At 29.7% G+C, this 14,976-nt stretch overlaps 2 protein-coding genes and 1 long non-coding RNA gene across 3 annotated transcripts; all 3 read right to left on the reverse strand.

Annotated features, from left to right (window-relative positions):
• Positions 1-468: 468 nt before the first annotated feature.
• Positions 469-3,023, reverse strand: LOC115885260. The gene is made up of 2 exons (XR_004050703.1): positions 2,441-3,023; positions 469-827 (listed from the first exon to the last, which is right to left on the reverse strand). It is a non-coding gene; the product is annotated as an uncharacterized LOC115885260 (long non-coding RNA).
• A 5,242-nt stretch (positions 3,024-8,265) lies between these two features.
• LOC115885261 lies at positions 8,266-10,618 on the reverse strand. The gene is made up of 4 exons (XM_030904109.1): positions 10,473-10,618; positions 10,266-10,415; positions 9,030-9,159; positions 8,266-8,581 (listed from the first exon to the last, which is right to left on the reverse strand). The coding sequence occupies exons 1-4, from the start codon at positions 10,548-10,550 to the stop codon at positions 8,418-8,420; spliced, it is 522 nt and encodes a 173-aa protein (XP_030759969.1). The 5' UTR covers positions 10,551-10,618; the 3' UTR covers positions 8,266-8,417.
• A 2,719-nt stretch (positions 10,619-13,337) lies between these two features.
• LOC115885262 (zinc finger protein 622) lies at positions 13,338-14,969 on the reverse strand. The gene is made up of 5 exons (XM_030904110.1): positions 14,641-14,969; positions 14,111-14,586; positions 13,862-14,055; positions 13,587-13,801; positions 13,338-13,494 (listed from the first exon to the last, which is right to left on the reverse strand). The coding sequence occupies exons 1-5, from the start codon at positions 14,742-14,744 to the stop codon at positions 13,383-13,385; spliced, it is 1,101 nt and encodes a 366-aa protein (XP_030759970.1). The 5' UTR covers positions 14,745-14,969; the 3' UTR covers positions 13,338-13,382.
• Between the last annotated feature and the right edge of the window lie 7 nt (positions 14,970-14,976).

The following is a 14,976-nucleotide window of genomic DNA, read 5'->3' on the forward strand; positions in this document are numbered from 1 at the left end:
TCATAGGCGGGTATTTTTTTTAATTTTAATGAAGCTATAATTCAATTAAAAATATATCGTATTTAAACGTTTTTATATTATTAAGATTTAGGATAAAGAAAATAGTTTAATATAAAGCAAAGTTTAGGACTTAGAAAAAAAATACGTCTTAGAGTCTAAAAACGATAAAAATAATAAAGTACGTGTTATAGAAGAAATTTTAATAATCGAAATTATTTAATTTTTGAAATTGATGATAAATTATTAATTTAATAAAATATTAATTTTAGTCAAACATTTACAACTCTAATATTAATCAAAACAGGATCTATTCTATAGATATAATAGAACAGAAAGAGAAAAAACTTTATAATTGTTTAATTTTTTTTTCCGGTAAAAGTGATGTCTTATTATGTAAATTAGAAAAAACAGGAATCTGTTCCATTAAAGCAAGCTTTTAGGAAGTGAATAAAATGAAAACTACATTTATTTAACTCGTTACTGTCTTTATTATAGAGTAAGTATAATAATGGTAATGGTGACTATACTTTATTCAATGGAAATATGCACCAAATTCAAACAAATATAAAAGGCATGAGTATAAACAGTATTACTACAGTAATATTGAACATTGGTTCAAAAATATTACATTAATATAATACAATATTACTGTAGGTATTACTGTCAACGTGCAAGCTTGTTTGAAGCTTGATGTATTTGTATGCGCTTGGTACATCTTGGCGTTGGAAAATGTATAGAAAATTATTAAGAAAAACTAGTACGTAATGGGGGATATCTTGATATACAGAGTGGTCGGAATTGTATTCAGGAAACTTTGGCAGCATAATCTGCAAATAAAATCAGTAAAAAAAATAGTATAAATTTATGTCCTAAAATGCTTCGTTTCAGAGATACAGAGTGTAGAAATTTCATTTTTATTTCGCTTTTTTCCAAATAATTTATGAAGAATGTATTGATTAATTCGTTTCCAAATATCTTGAGAACTATACTTGTGGCGAGTGTCAACAAGAGACCTTATTAAGTAAAAAACGTTGGAAATGTAAATTTTTCTCAGTAGTTTTATATAGATACAGACAAAAAGTATTACTCTTCAAATAACTTAAAAAATATGTAGGTGGCGCCCCCTATTAGTAAAAGTCAAATTGACATCTAAATCTAATTTTTCATGTCAAAAAACTCCCAAACGCCAATTTTCGTCCAAATATTGACGTCACTTCAGAAATTATTTGGAAAAAAATCGAAATAAAAATGAAACTTCTACACCCTGTATCTCCGAAACGAAGCATTTTAAAAACTTACAAGTTCATTTTTTTAGAAAGCCAATGCAACATTTCTGAGTTTCAAATAAAGATAAAAAACAGTAAAACATATAATAATAATATGTAAATTATTTTCTTGGATACATACATATATGGCAAATAATAACAGATTGTTTTATTAAAGATTTACGTTTTGGTTAATTCTAAAACTATCTTCAGATTATATGTGATATTACTTAAGTGATATTACATTATAAAAGAAAAAATGAAAATTATACCTTATAATCGAAAAAAAACGGCGTCAGCGATGGCTATGAAATGAAGATCGCTGTCATTTTATATGTAAAATTATATGGAGTATGTATCGATGGTTTTTTCCAAGCCAACTGGACGCCGTTTTTTTCGATCATACGGTATTACAAATTAATAATAGATTAACAGTCGAGAAAAAAAAAGAAAAAACTCTAGGTAAGTACTGGATAAATTTTAAAATGGCATATTTATTTTATCTTTGTTTAATATAAAAAAAACGAAATATCTACCTGGTTTACATAACCCTGTATAATTTGTGAAATAATAATGGACAAAAATGCAAGCGGTAAGAAAAATATTTACAAAAAATATGTACTTGTTTACATTTCTGGACCATTGTTCGTCATTTTTGTTATCATAATGGTGACCCTATCATAAAAACGTAGTTATTTCTATACCTGATGTGAAACTATAGGGAAAAAGTAATGTTTGTAAAATATTTTAGTCTTGAAAAAAAATAAGGAATGTTTGGTATTTTAAAATGTTTGGTAGCTTGTAATTTTTTCGACTTTCTCGATTGTTTATAGTTTATAATAAGCCTTAAAAATTGTTGTTTCATAATGGAATATCATTCTGGAATTCCTGTATGTTATTTTAGATTCTAAGGATGGTTTTAGAATAAAAAGAAACACATTTTTCATAAAAAAAAGCATTAAATTAACCAATGCCCAAGAAAATAATGTGTCTACTTCTTATGTACTTAATAATGTATCTACTCGTTATATTAATAACGAGGTTAGTAAGAACCTTTACGTAAATGATAAATATAAAAAATACAGATTTTCCAGGGTTTATAATTTACTAAATTATTATCTAAATAAGCGCCTTTCTACAACGCCACTGACGCCAAAATAGTAAATTTGACTTACCTGTGGAATGTTGTTCCAGGACTTAAATAGTCCAATTTCTTACAAATTTGGCACTGACGAACGTTTTTAAATAAAAAGTAATCAAAATAAACACTAAACCGACACTACACACTAAGAAAATCGAATCCAAAAAAATACAAAATCAAAACATCCAATAAAAACAATAAAATAGCCATGGAGAAACTGTGACAACAAGGTTTTACGACACGTGCTTTACTCTACTATGGCTCTACTACGAGAGAATAAAGAATGAACAGGCGACCCGGCGATTGATGGGTGTTGCCAAATTGTAAAGAATTTGTCATTTTAAATAGTCTCCGACTTATAATTTAGTAGTATAGGGACTATTTAATACATCTTTCTACTATTAAACACTACTTTATTAAAATACAGTTTTAATATCTCAATATATGTGTATAACAACAAAAAAAATATTAATAATATTTTAGACGTGACAACATAGGCTGGAGGCGAAAGACTCAGACGGCCGAGGTCAGCTGCACCCAGGAGTAAACATGTTTACAAAAATTAATATTGGACCGCGCTTAAATGTAAATAGTGTAGTCTATATTTTATTCTAAGTCTATGAAATCAACACAATTAAAGAGCTATAATCCAATAAACTACTGTATCAATATCAAATATTTAAATAATATCAGAGATGCTGTGTTAAAGTGAATTAGTAAAGTAACAGTGCATTGACTTACAGAAACTTGAAGATAAATAAATGTTTTCACAGCTTCACGGGCATAAAACTTAATAACTGGAAGCAGGAAAAAGGCAACCGGAACCCACACAAAACCTGAAATAAAAAAAAAATATGTAAAAAACATAAATATAGGTACATAAAACTTTTGTGAATTAAATCAAACAGGACTTGAATGAAAATAAAATGAATAAAAAATATGATACATATACATCTAATACCTCATTTGTATTTTAAAATAATCTACATACATAGATTTATAGCATTATTGCTATGAAAATACATAATAGGTACCTATTGATATGTAATTACGCATTTCTGTTCATCTTGTAGAAAATTAATGTAGGCTAATAATAGTTCAATAATCATAATTTACCTTGTATAACTTGCTTTCAATTGCTCAAAATCACCGATCTGTCTTTAAAGTAGAGATACGGAAAATCCTTGCAAAAAGAATATCCCAAGATCCTTGGGTTTAAAGTTAAAAAATATATAAAAACAGTTAATATATTACCTATTTTTACATATAATATGGCTCCATACCTACTACACGCAGAAACGTCGATTTCATCATTTTCTTCATGTAATTAATATCATATATACTTTATTAAAGTGTTAACAAGGAACTTTATATCAAAAAACATCTTTGTACTTATAAATTTCAGCCGAAATATCAGAAACAAACTTCCAATCAAATCTAAACGGCAAAAATTAAAATGGCGCCCGACCTTGCCAGAGGCCTCGGGAGCTGACGCTGACACACAGACAAAACACAAAAGAACAGGACGCCGACGTGCATAAAAATGTTCCGTAGCAGAAATTGACAGAAATCATATAGAAATAATTCAGATTTTTGTCTAGGACAGTCTAGAAGGCCATGCTTTCTGCCTGGGTAGAACCGCGCCACAACTGTTTCCAATTTTCCGGTTTACTGTCACCCCCCTGGTGCCACCTACATGCGTTTTGATTGTTTTGAAGAGTAATAACTTTTCGACGGTACCTGAATAAAACTACTGACTAAAAAAATATACATTTCCATGACTTTTTACGTAAAAAATGTCTCTTGGCAAAAATCGCTACGAGCAACCGTTCTTAAGATATTTAAAATAGAAATAGTCAATACATGTCATTATTGACAAAAAAATAAGCACACGTTGAATAGTTATTTGACTGAAATAATAAATTTTTACTTTTTTAAATTGATCATAATTTTTTCTGCGAAAAAATGACGATTCAGCAGTTTCTGTTGAACTTTTGGCACAAAAAGATTTCAAATTTAAGATTTCAGTCTAATATTTATTTGGTCAACATGTTTAATTTGTCAATGATGACAGGTATTGATAAATTCAATTTCACATATCTCGAGAACCATTACTCGTAGCGATTTTTACCAAGAGACGTTTTATATGTAAAAAAAGTTGCTAATGTATATTTTTTTACTCAGTAGTTTTATACAGGTATGGAGGAAAAGTTATTACTCTTCAAACCAGTTAAAGCAGGTGCAGGTGGCGCCCTCTACAAGTAGGAGTCATATTGACATGAAAATCAAACTTCTCATGTCCAAAAACTCCCAGACACCAATTTTCATCCAAATATTGACGTTACATCTTAAATTATTTGGAAAAACTCGAAATAAAAATGAAACTTCTGCCGCGGTTGATTACACGAAAACGGAAAGATGTAGAAACAAAATATTTTATGGGTATATGTGGGGAGGGGATGTGCACAATTTAAAATTATTTTGAAATGAACAGGGTATTTCAGAAATAAGATCCATACCAAAGTTATATTTTTTCTTATGGAACACCCGGTATTTTATTTCATTTTTGGATTCTAGAACATAAAATAAGGCATTTATTATATGGGTTTAATATATGTTTAAAAGCTTTGGTTTTTGAGATATTTAAAGATATTTAAATATATGCATGCGATAATAAAAAAGTTTGTCAGCACCTTGTACATTGCTTTTCTGAATTAATTCTTGTGCTGACTTTCAAGCCAGAGAAATAAACTTTACTAAAAAATTTGATTGTATTGTGTACAACACTATGTATTTTTTTAAATAAGTCGAAGCAGATTTAAATGCTCTTTCAAACTATATTAGGATTTCCTATGCCTATCTGGCTCAGATATTGAATAAAAAGCGATTTTTCAATAAAATGGCAATCTAGATGGCTGGTGTAGCCATGGCAATTCTCTAGTGACACTTAGTATATAGCTATTTTCAAAATCGACATTAGTTTATGGACTTTATTTAAATTTATAACAGGTTATTTTTATTTAATTTACTACAATAAGGTTAATAAGTAAGTATTTATTACTTTATCAAGAAAAATGAAACACTATCTGCTGGCTGAAGAAATGGATTATGTTACTAGTGATTTTATTTTGTAAGGACAATTGCTTGTTGGCCTGAAGGGTCTATGCTCAAAGATATCCAAATAGGAATTTTCTTGACAAGCGTTCCTTTGAAAAACTACTTTTCCTATTTCGCAGAGCTGATAGTGTGGTATACGAAAAACCTATTAGCACTATTAGGCAGAAACCTGTCGTTGGAAAAAGAAAATGAATTTGCCCTAATTAGTTCTTTTATAGAAAATCCAATATATCTACAAGCCATCGTAATATAAATCAAAGAACTACTTCTTTATTTTTCTTGATAAAATAATAAATACTTACTTACTAAACCATTGTAGGTAAATTAAATAAAAGTAAACTATTATAAATTTGAATAAAGTCCATAAACTAATGTCGATTTTGAAAATAGCTACTAACTGTCACTAGCAAATTGCCATGGCGACCAAATTGCCAAACCAAACCAAACCAGCCATCTTGATTGCCATTTTATTAAAAAATCGCTTTTTATTCAAAATCTGAGCTAGATAGAGGTATAGGAAACCCTAAATATAGTTTGAAAGAGCACTTAAATTTGCTTCGGCTTATTTTAAAAAAACATAGTATTGTATTTGAAATAACGAAGTTTTTATGTAAAATACATATTTAAAATACACCAGCAATTTTTGGTACCCCTGTATAAATTTAAGGTAGCAATAATTTTTTTTTAGTAAAGTTTATTTCTCTGGCTTCAAAGTCAGCACAAGAATTAACGCCGAAAAGTAATGTACAGGGTGTTGTTACAAACTTTTTTATTATAGCATGCATATTTACATATCTTTAAATATCTCAAAAACTAAAACATTTAAACATATTAAACCCTTATAATAAATGCCTTATTTTATGCTCCAGAATCCAAAAATTAAATAAAATACCGGGTATTCCATAAGAAAAAATATAACTTTGGTATGGATCTTAGTTCTGACACACCCTGTATATTTGAAAATAATTTTAAATTATGCACATTGCTTCCGTACATATATCCATAAGAAATGTTGTTTCTACGTCTTTCCGTTTTCGTATAATCAACAGAGGCGAATGAGGTGCGCCACCCTGTATACAGGGTGCTACAAATTCGAGGTACGAGCATTGGTATCTCGGTAACCGTAATAGATACGAAGATAGTTAAATTGGGGCAAAGTTGCGTCTTGGGATGTTCACCAAAATGCCATCAAAAAGTTTTAAAAATTTCAAGGATTGCTGAGTTTTTTGGAAAAAACGGATTTTTTTGAAAATCAATTTTATTTTTTCCTGTCGTTAGTTTTTAGAAAATCTAAAAACTAATTGCACATTCTTATAGCCACTTTATTAGGGCTATCTGATATGTATTTCTATGTTTTCAAATTAGCTGATAATTTGTGAGATACAGAGGCCGACTTATTTTTTTTAAATACGGACCTGCATTTTTTATTTCAGATTTTGAAAGAACTCTGTCTCCTGAGTATAATGATATGCCACACTTTATACTTTTTTTGTGTTTCGGACATTTGAACACAAAATTTATTTAAACTAATTTCAAATCCGGCTCTGTGTTTTAAATATTTAAATTATTCATCGTTACAATATTGATAAGCCTTAAACTTAACTATGACGTGGGGTAAAACAATGAATACGAAACATCAAATTCAATAAGAAAATAATTGCATTACTTGACGTCATTTGTAAAAGTGATATCAATATTTTTCAACATTTACAATAAAGAGTATAAAATGCATTCGGAAGTATAAGAAGAAGATATGTTCAAAGAGCTATAAATAAAATTGAAAGAATACTAAATTTGTGCAATATGCAAGGTGGTAACCCTTTTGAACATGTAGAGCATTAGGAACTAGTTTGTAGAAGGTGATTTATTTATAATAACTATGATTAATATTATGCATATTGTTAGATCGTACACTGAGAATTTCAAATTCACAATAAAAAAAAGTAATATCTTTAAATTGCTGAGCTGGATATTATTTATTTGAATCTTTCAATTGGCTCGATTTTCCTTATTCAATGTTAATTAGCGCTGTTCAATATTGTTGCAATGAATATAATCAGATTAAATATTTTAAGAAAGCAGGGTCGGGCTTGAAAATATTTTAAATAATAATTAAATAGTTTTGTTGTTGTTAAGGTCCCAAAACAAAAAAAAATATAAAGTGTGTTATTACAGTTGAGGGTTGGAACCTTTGGTGTTAAACAGCAAAATAAAAACACTAAATCACCACAATACACCAAAACACTTTTACTTTTACACTGGACGCGCGTTTCGCTAACCATGTTAGCATCATCAGCAGATGATTATAAACTGATAAAGTGTGGCATATCATTGCACTCAGGAGACCGAGTTCTTTCAAAAACTGAAATAAAAAATGCAGATCCGTATTTAAAAAAATGTCCGTCTCTGTATCTCACAAATTATCAGCTAATTTGAAAATCTAAAAATACTGTCAGATAGCCCTAATAAAGTGGCTATGAGAATATGCAATTAGTTTTTTGATTTTCTAAAATGTAACGACAGGAAAAAATAAAATTTATTTTCAAAAAAATTCGTTTATTCCAAAAAACTCAGCAATTCATGAAATTTTAAAAACTTTTTTGATAGCATCTTCGTGAACATCCCAAGGCGCAACTTTGCCCCAATTTAACCATCTTCGTATCTATTACGGTTTCCGAGATACCAATGCTCGTACCTCGAATTTGTAGCACCCTGTATATAAATAGCATGCTATTATTTTGATTCCAAAAATACGTAGTACTTCTATGTTCACGGAATATTGGGACACCCTGTATTTATTATGTTGTGTGCTTTATGGTTAACACCGTATACCTATATAAACACTAATAATAATAAAAGACAAAAGACTTCACAGAAATCACTATATGAGCTTCTTAAACAGTTGTAGTGTCTAGTGCTTTTTCAGGGAAAGATTCCAAAGGATTCGTTTGCATGTTACACGCTATCTCATCTATTCCAGCTTGTACTGAACTGTTATTATATTGGTAAAGTTCCACATAGAATGCGTATATGTTGCATAATCCTATCCATAATATAGCTAAAAAATAAAATATTTCTAGTACATGAAATAACATACTAGTACAAGAAAAATTAAAAGTGCTTTTATTCAAATATTTCTTCTGGTAGCCCAATGTAAAATCAACATTTATTAACTCATACTGACATTGAGAGTGAGTACTAAAAAGTTTGCAATAAATAATATAAGTACCATACAATTGAAAAAAAACGGCGTCAAGGACGACTGGGAATGACAATCGATGATAATTTCGGTGAAGTCAAGCCCTAGACGTCATTATTTGGCCCGTACTCTTCTACCAACCGTCTTTGATACGGTTTTTTTTGTCATATGGTATATGAACATCTCAATAATAAAAGAATCATATTCTTGCAATTTTTTTCGATGCCGAGTTAAGTATACAAGGTAAAGACAGTATACTAACTTCTAGCTTAAGATCTATGTTACTTACTCATCAAAATGTACTTACGACATAAACACAGGAGGCTGAAGAGGACTATGGAGAACTCGTTATAAACGTTCATAGCCGAGAAAATGGTTAGAGTAAAAGCTATTACAAATTCCAATAGGATATAAAGTAGAACCCAGTTATCATTTCCCTAAAATTATTAGAATATGATACGATTAATAACAATTTAGATATATGAATATGTAAAGTTTGTCCAATGAGAGAATATCTGAGAGTGACAGTGCAATCTGCCATTTTAATTCGTAGGCAAATAGTGTTTTCTGTTATTTTTTCAATATCGTCTGTTGATCTTTCTTGACTCGTAATAATAATAATAATAATAATAATATATACTTTATTTCAGAGTATGTTTCAAATATACAAATATAATATAAATGAACACAAAATGAAATGACGTCAAATACAACAATGTAACCCTATATTATTTTAATTCAAATAGCCACTTAATGAATATGGTTCTAAGTTAATTAACAATTTTCTAACTTTTTTCTTAAATACTCTGTTGATTTGAATGCATTTAATTTCCCTCGGTAATTTGTTAATATGAAAAAAAATTAAAACTCATTTTTTTTCTAAAATATTTTTTTCTAAAATCTTCTCGGACTCATTTTTTTATAATAATCTTTATGTTTATTTCCGGCAAGGATGTATTTTTAATGAAAAAATATTTTCTACTTACTTGTTTAAACTAAACAAAAATATAAGTTAGTTAAAACAGAAGATTTTAGAAAAAAAATGAGTTTTTAATTTTTTTCATATTGTTCCACCGATTCAAAAAATTCTAAAAAATTCCTGAGTGTAAAGGAGTATAAAAGACATTTTCTGAAGATTTTTAATGAGTGACATATTTCACAAAGGTTAAAAAAAATAAGTTTTTAATTTTCTTTCCTCCGCTAAAAATCGGCTTTTCGTTTAAGAATCATGATCGTATTATTTTTTCATGTCTTGGACTTCTAAGAATTAAAAAAAAAATCATCATTAATTAATTTTGAATATTACTATAAAAATAAAACTGAAAAAACTGTTTTTTTTTTGAAAATCTCGAAAACCGTTTGACTTAAAGAGCTAAAAATGTAGGTGAATTATTTTGATTCGACACCAAATCGATCCCTTGAGTGCGAATCAAAAAAGCCGCGGGGGCAGATTTCCCCATATTAATCCGGCTATACCCTTTTGTCCCCATATTTTGATATAAAATACACATTCTATTTTTTCTTGTCTCTTTTTTTTACTCACTTGTATTACAGCTGTTAATAATAAACAACCGGAAGCCATATTTAATATACCCAGTCCTACTCCAACAGCAAAATATGTCTTGAATGTATCCAGAACATGGTTTTGTGATATCCAAATACCTCCTCCAATTATAATACCAATGCCCAAAGCCTAAAAAAAAGAAGACGCTAAATTCAATCATGGCCAGAATTATTTTTATCTACTTACTAAATTTATAAGGGCCATAACCATGGCCCAAGATTTCAGACTTAGGAAGAACCTCAAATTTACTTTTCTTGCACTCATTTTTTTATAATCCCTTGATTTAAAGTGTGTTTAGATTACTTTGTTCTTAGTTTTGGGTCTTTGGAAATGACAACGCACCACGAAAGAGAAAAATATTTGTATGGGACCAGCAAGCCGGCGCACAGAGGAATAGTTTATGCCAAAACATGGGCCAAATTATTTTGGTTTTTTTTTTCATATTAATAATAAATTAATTAATCAGAATATATTTATTGTCTATAGTAGACAATATATTCTTGATTTTTTTATTTTTGTTTTTGTCTTCTCTCTTCTGCTTCTGAATTTGCTCATTATATTTTTTAAACGCGTAACGTCGTAGGATTTCTAAACTATTATTCAATTTTTAGCTCTTTAACTCAAACGGTTTTTGAGATTTTAAAAAAAACTATTTTTTTAATTTTATTTTAAAAAAATATTAGTAAAATTCAAAATAAATTAATGATGATTTTTTTCTAATTCTTAGAAGTCTAAGACATGAAAAAATAATACGATCGTGATCCTTAAACGAAAAGCCGATTTTTAGCGGAGGAAAGAAGATTAAAATCTTCATTTTTTTAACCTTTGTGAAATATGTCACTCACTAAAAATCGTCAGAAAATGTCTTTTATACTCCTTACACTCATGAATTTTTTAGAATTTTTTGAAGTGGTTAAACTATATGAAAAAAAATTAAAAACTCATTCTTTTCTAAAATCTTCTGTTTTAACTAATTTATATTTTTGTTTAGTTTAAAATAGTGAGTAGAAAATGTTTTTTCATTAAAAATACATCCTGGCCAGAAATAAACAAAAATATTATTATAAAAAAATCAGTCCGAGAAGCTTTGTTGTCGGAATTTCCGAATTATGGCCAGTTTTAAGATGAAATTACACCACTGTGCTGTGCGACGCTCAGCATCGCATACAAGACGCCAGTCGTCTCGGCGCCTTTTCCACTTTTAAATATAGACTGTACGAGGGTTGATAATAAATTACATAACTTAAAAGACAACGAAATGAGACCATCAGTGTTCTAAAAAGACCAAGAATTAAAAAATAATCTATCCAGAAATAAATAAGGAGAAGTTTTTTGTATATTTAATAACAAGGGGCTATTCCCTCTCATGCAGGAGGCTCGATTTCTGTTTTTCACATATCAAAGCACAGGCAGGCTTTATCAAAGCACAGGATGTGATGGCTTCGTAGCTCATGAGGAGAATAAGAGAGTTGCAAACAGTGTTGCCAGAAATTTTCGCGCGAATTTCTTCAACGGAGCTTTTTTAAAAAACCGTCATATTCCTTCTTATTCGAAACAATTCCAGATCTTTGAAAAATCACCAAATTTCGTGTATTTTACAATTAGGAGAAATTTTTTAAAAACTTATTTCTGGTAATTTTTGGACAACGATGTATTTAAATAAACTTTTTATTAAAAAAATAACGCGATCAAAAATCCTGTTATAGATACTCGACAGCAGTATTATAGGGTACGTTTCAAAAAATGCATTGCTTACAATGACTGCTTGAACCGAGAATAATTAATCGTGCAACATCAAGAACTTTGGTTTAGTTATGGTACGCGTGTAATAAGACGTGTATTAAAATGTATTATTTTTTTGTTAAATGTTAAAATCTTTTGAATTGCGCACTTTTTGACAGCAACATTGCTTTAAACTGAGGCATCCTTAAAAAACCGTTAAAATGAAAAAATAGATGTAGGAAAACCAATATAAATACTCCTACTACATATTTTAACAATTTTTATTGTGTAAAACTGCTAGAAACCCTCATATTGTCTTCTTTTTGGATAAAATACTGCAGCCTTTCAATCGCCGAAATTTGACTGTAAAATCCTTTATATTGAAGGAAATCCTTCAGTTCTGGCAACACTGTTCGCGAACGGGGCCTCAAACCAGGGTTGCCAACTCTCGAAATTGAAAATTGATTTATATAATGATCATCAATTTTTTAAGATTTCATTGATTTATAAAATTGACTTGATTATTAAAAACGCTAAACAGAACATATACAGGTTGTTCACTGGTTCATTACTCGCGGCAAGAGCTTTATGGTTGAAATATGGCAACCTTGGCTCGCTCGTCGATAGACGACGCGACCATATACGTATTACTTTTTACAAATAAACTCAGCCTAATCTCCAAAAAGTGAAGCCCAAACAGTGAAAGAACAATATGGAATTCTGCATAAGTCTATTTCACCCGGATATTCATTTAACTGAGCATGCTTCACCTGAAGAAGTTTTCATTGATCGATGTTTTTAAAGGGAAGTGGTTGACTGACATTTCCCCTAACCTTCAATTTTATTTATATTTTTATTATTTATAACACATTATCATGGAGTTGGAAAAATATCAGAAAATAGTTGGAAACAATAAACTAAACAAAATCACTCTTTTACGCGCACATATAAAAAGTAATCCAAACAGAACTAAAACAGCAATCAATCGGAGTTTGGCGCAATCGCAGTTCAATCCATATCCGGGTGAAATAGACTTATGCAGTTTTAATATGGAGCTGGGTTATGTTGTCTTTTTCTTACGGCACAGAAATTGCACAAGGGGTTAAATAGGGAACCCTGAGTATATTTGTAAAAAGTAATACGTATATGGACGCGACGGGACGAGTCGGCAGAAAAATCAATAATGCAAGCGTTCTCAATAGGCAGTGTTGCCATTCTGTTCCCCTATAAGTAACTGTCGAGTTAACAACCTGTATATCTCTTTCATTTATTTAAGACTCACCCTGTATAGAAGTTTAATGATTAAAAATAACACAGTTGTTATAATTTGTTGTAGATTAAATTTATTTTGAAACATATAAAATATAAAACGCTTCAAAAGTTGACTTGCTGTCTAAAATGCTTCTGTAGTTTATTGTTTTTTACGCCAAGTTTCATCATGTACCTTGACTGCATCCGTTTCAAATAATGTATGTCTCTTGCCTTCCTATAAAATCAAAAAATATATAATTAAGATGTATTTAAAATAAGACCAATCTATTGTATTGCATGCCAAATTAAAATAAAATATATCATTACTTTGCTGCTGCTTTCTGATCAGTTGCAGTCCATCCCAAAGCCTTGTAACTGGCTAAAACATGATGCAGTTTTTTGTCATTCTTATTTGACACTACCAATGCCTTATTCGGATTGATACTTTGTCTGTAATATTTCATGAGGCTACGATGACCGACAGTTATGCCAGAAGGCAATACTAATTGATAATCTGATCCATCAATTTCGGGTACTGAAACCTAGAGATAACTGCTTTGTAAATGTGATACAATGGATTGATGACAACCAAAATGACTTACGTCTTGTTCTGGATTAACATCTTCATTTTCTGCATCTGGATATGACGAGGAATAATCATAAAAATCCGTATATTCAGCTAAAGATATACCTTCATGAATCATTTTACAGTGTCCTTTATCAATCATATGTTTCCTGGCAGCATCTGCTGAGTGGAAAGTCCTACCTTTCTCATTACACCACAGGCACATAAAACCTAAAATTAACAAATTAGACCTACTGTAATATTGTTCAAGTACAATAAAACATACCTTGTACAATTTTTTCACCAAGGTACCTTAACAGTCCTTCAACATCAGTGCAGAATTCAATATCAGGTATAAAAAACGAATGCTTAATAGTCATATGTTCTAAGTTCGATATAAAATTGCGACTGTGTTCCACACAGAATAAACAATCATTGTTATCAATTGGATTCTCAATCTCATCATCCCATTCATCTGAATCTAATTCCTCAGAATCACATGACATTGCTTCATCATTCACATTTTGATCCTTGACAGTTTCACTCCCAGGAACAAAGTGTTTTTCATTGGTCTTATGTTTTTTCGAATTCAAATGATTATTAAATGCATTCTCATTCCTAAAATTCTTTTTACAAACTTGACAATACATATTGTAATCTTGTTTAGATAATTCATCTGCATTTCTCTGGTTGAATACCCTTAATTGAAATTCCTCGGACGTAACAGGTGGTAACTCTGCAACTTTACGCTTTAAATTGTATCTAAAAACAAAATACTGAAACGTCACCTTCTTGTAATATTTACTGAGTTCTTACCGATGCCAATCTGATTTATAATGTAATCTTTGTAGTTCGGGATCCTTAAAACCAACACGACATGAAATACATGTGTAAGATTCTTTTATTATATGACCTTCCATTACCACGTAATAATATACAAATTTATAATCACAGCTACAAAATATAATTGGAACTAATATGATTATTAACTATCCTAAATAATAAACGAAATAAAATAACGGGAGATTTACTTAATTTCTGGAATAAATAAAATGGAAATCTTTCAAATTGGACAAGAAAATCTCAGAACAGAGAACAAAAATTAAAACCAAAGATTAAAACAATGAAAATGACAATTTTGACATATAACAT

The sequence above is a fragment of the Sitophilus oryzae genome, unplaced genomic scaffold (genome assembly GCF_002938485.1).
Source record: "Sitophilus oryzae breed Bouriz unplaced genomic scaffold, Soryzae_2.0 scaffold_379_pilon_pilon, whole genome shotgun sequence".
Taxonomy (NCBI): Eukaryota; Metazoa; Arthropoda; class Insecta; order Coleoptera; family Curculionidae; genus Sitophilus; species Sitophilus oryzae.

Bases quoted from the DNA above. Each gene is read 5' to 3' on its own strand.
- LOC115885261 (XM_030904109.1), bottom strand. From the start codon at position 10,550: ATGAGTGCAAGAAAAGTAAATTTGAGGTTCTTCCTAAGTCTGAAATCT. The intron at 9,160-10,265 runs GTGAGTAAAAAA...TAATAATTTTAG, and splicing joins TATTAACAGCTGTAATACAA to GGAAATGATAACTGGGTTCT. The intron at 8,582-9,029 runs GTAAGTACATTT...TTTATTTTTTAG, and splicing joins CAGCCTCCTGTGTTTATGTC to CTATATTATGGATAGGATTA.
- LOC115885262 (XM_030904110.1), bottom strand. From the start codon at position 14,744: ATGGAAGGTCATATAATAAAAGAATCTTACACATGTATTTCATGTCGT. The intron at 14,056-14,110 runs GTATGTTTTATT...TGTTAATTTTAG, and splicing joins TGGTGAAAAAATTGTACAAG to GTTTTATGTGCCTGTGGTGT. The intron at 13,495-13,586 runs GTAATGATATAT...TTGATTTTATAG, and splicing joins GATCAGAAAGCAGCAGCAAA to GAAGGCAAGAGACATACATT.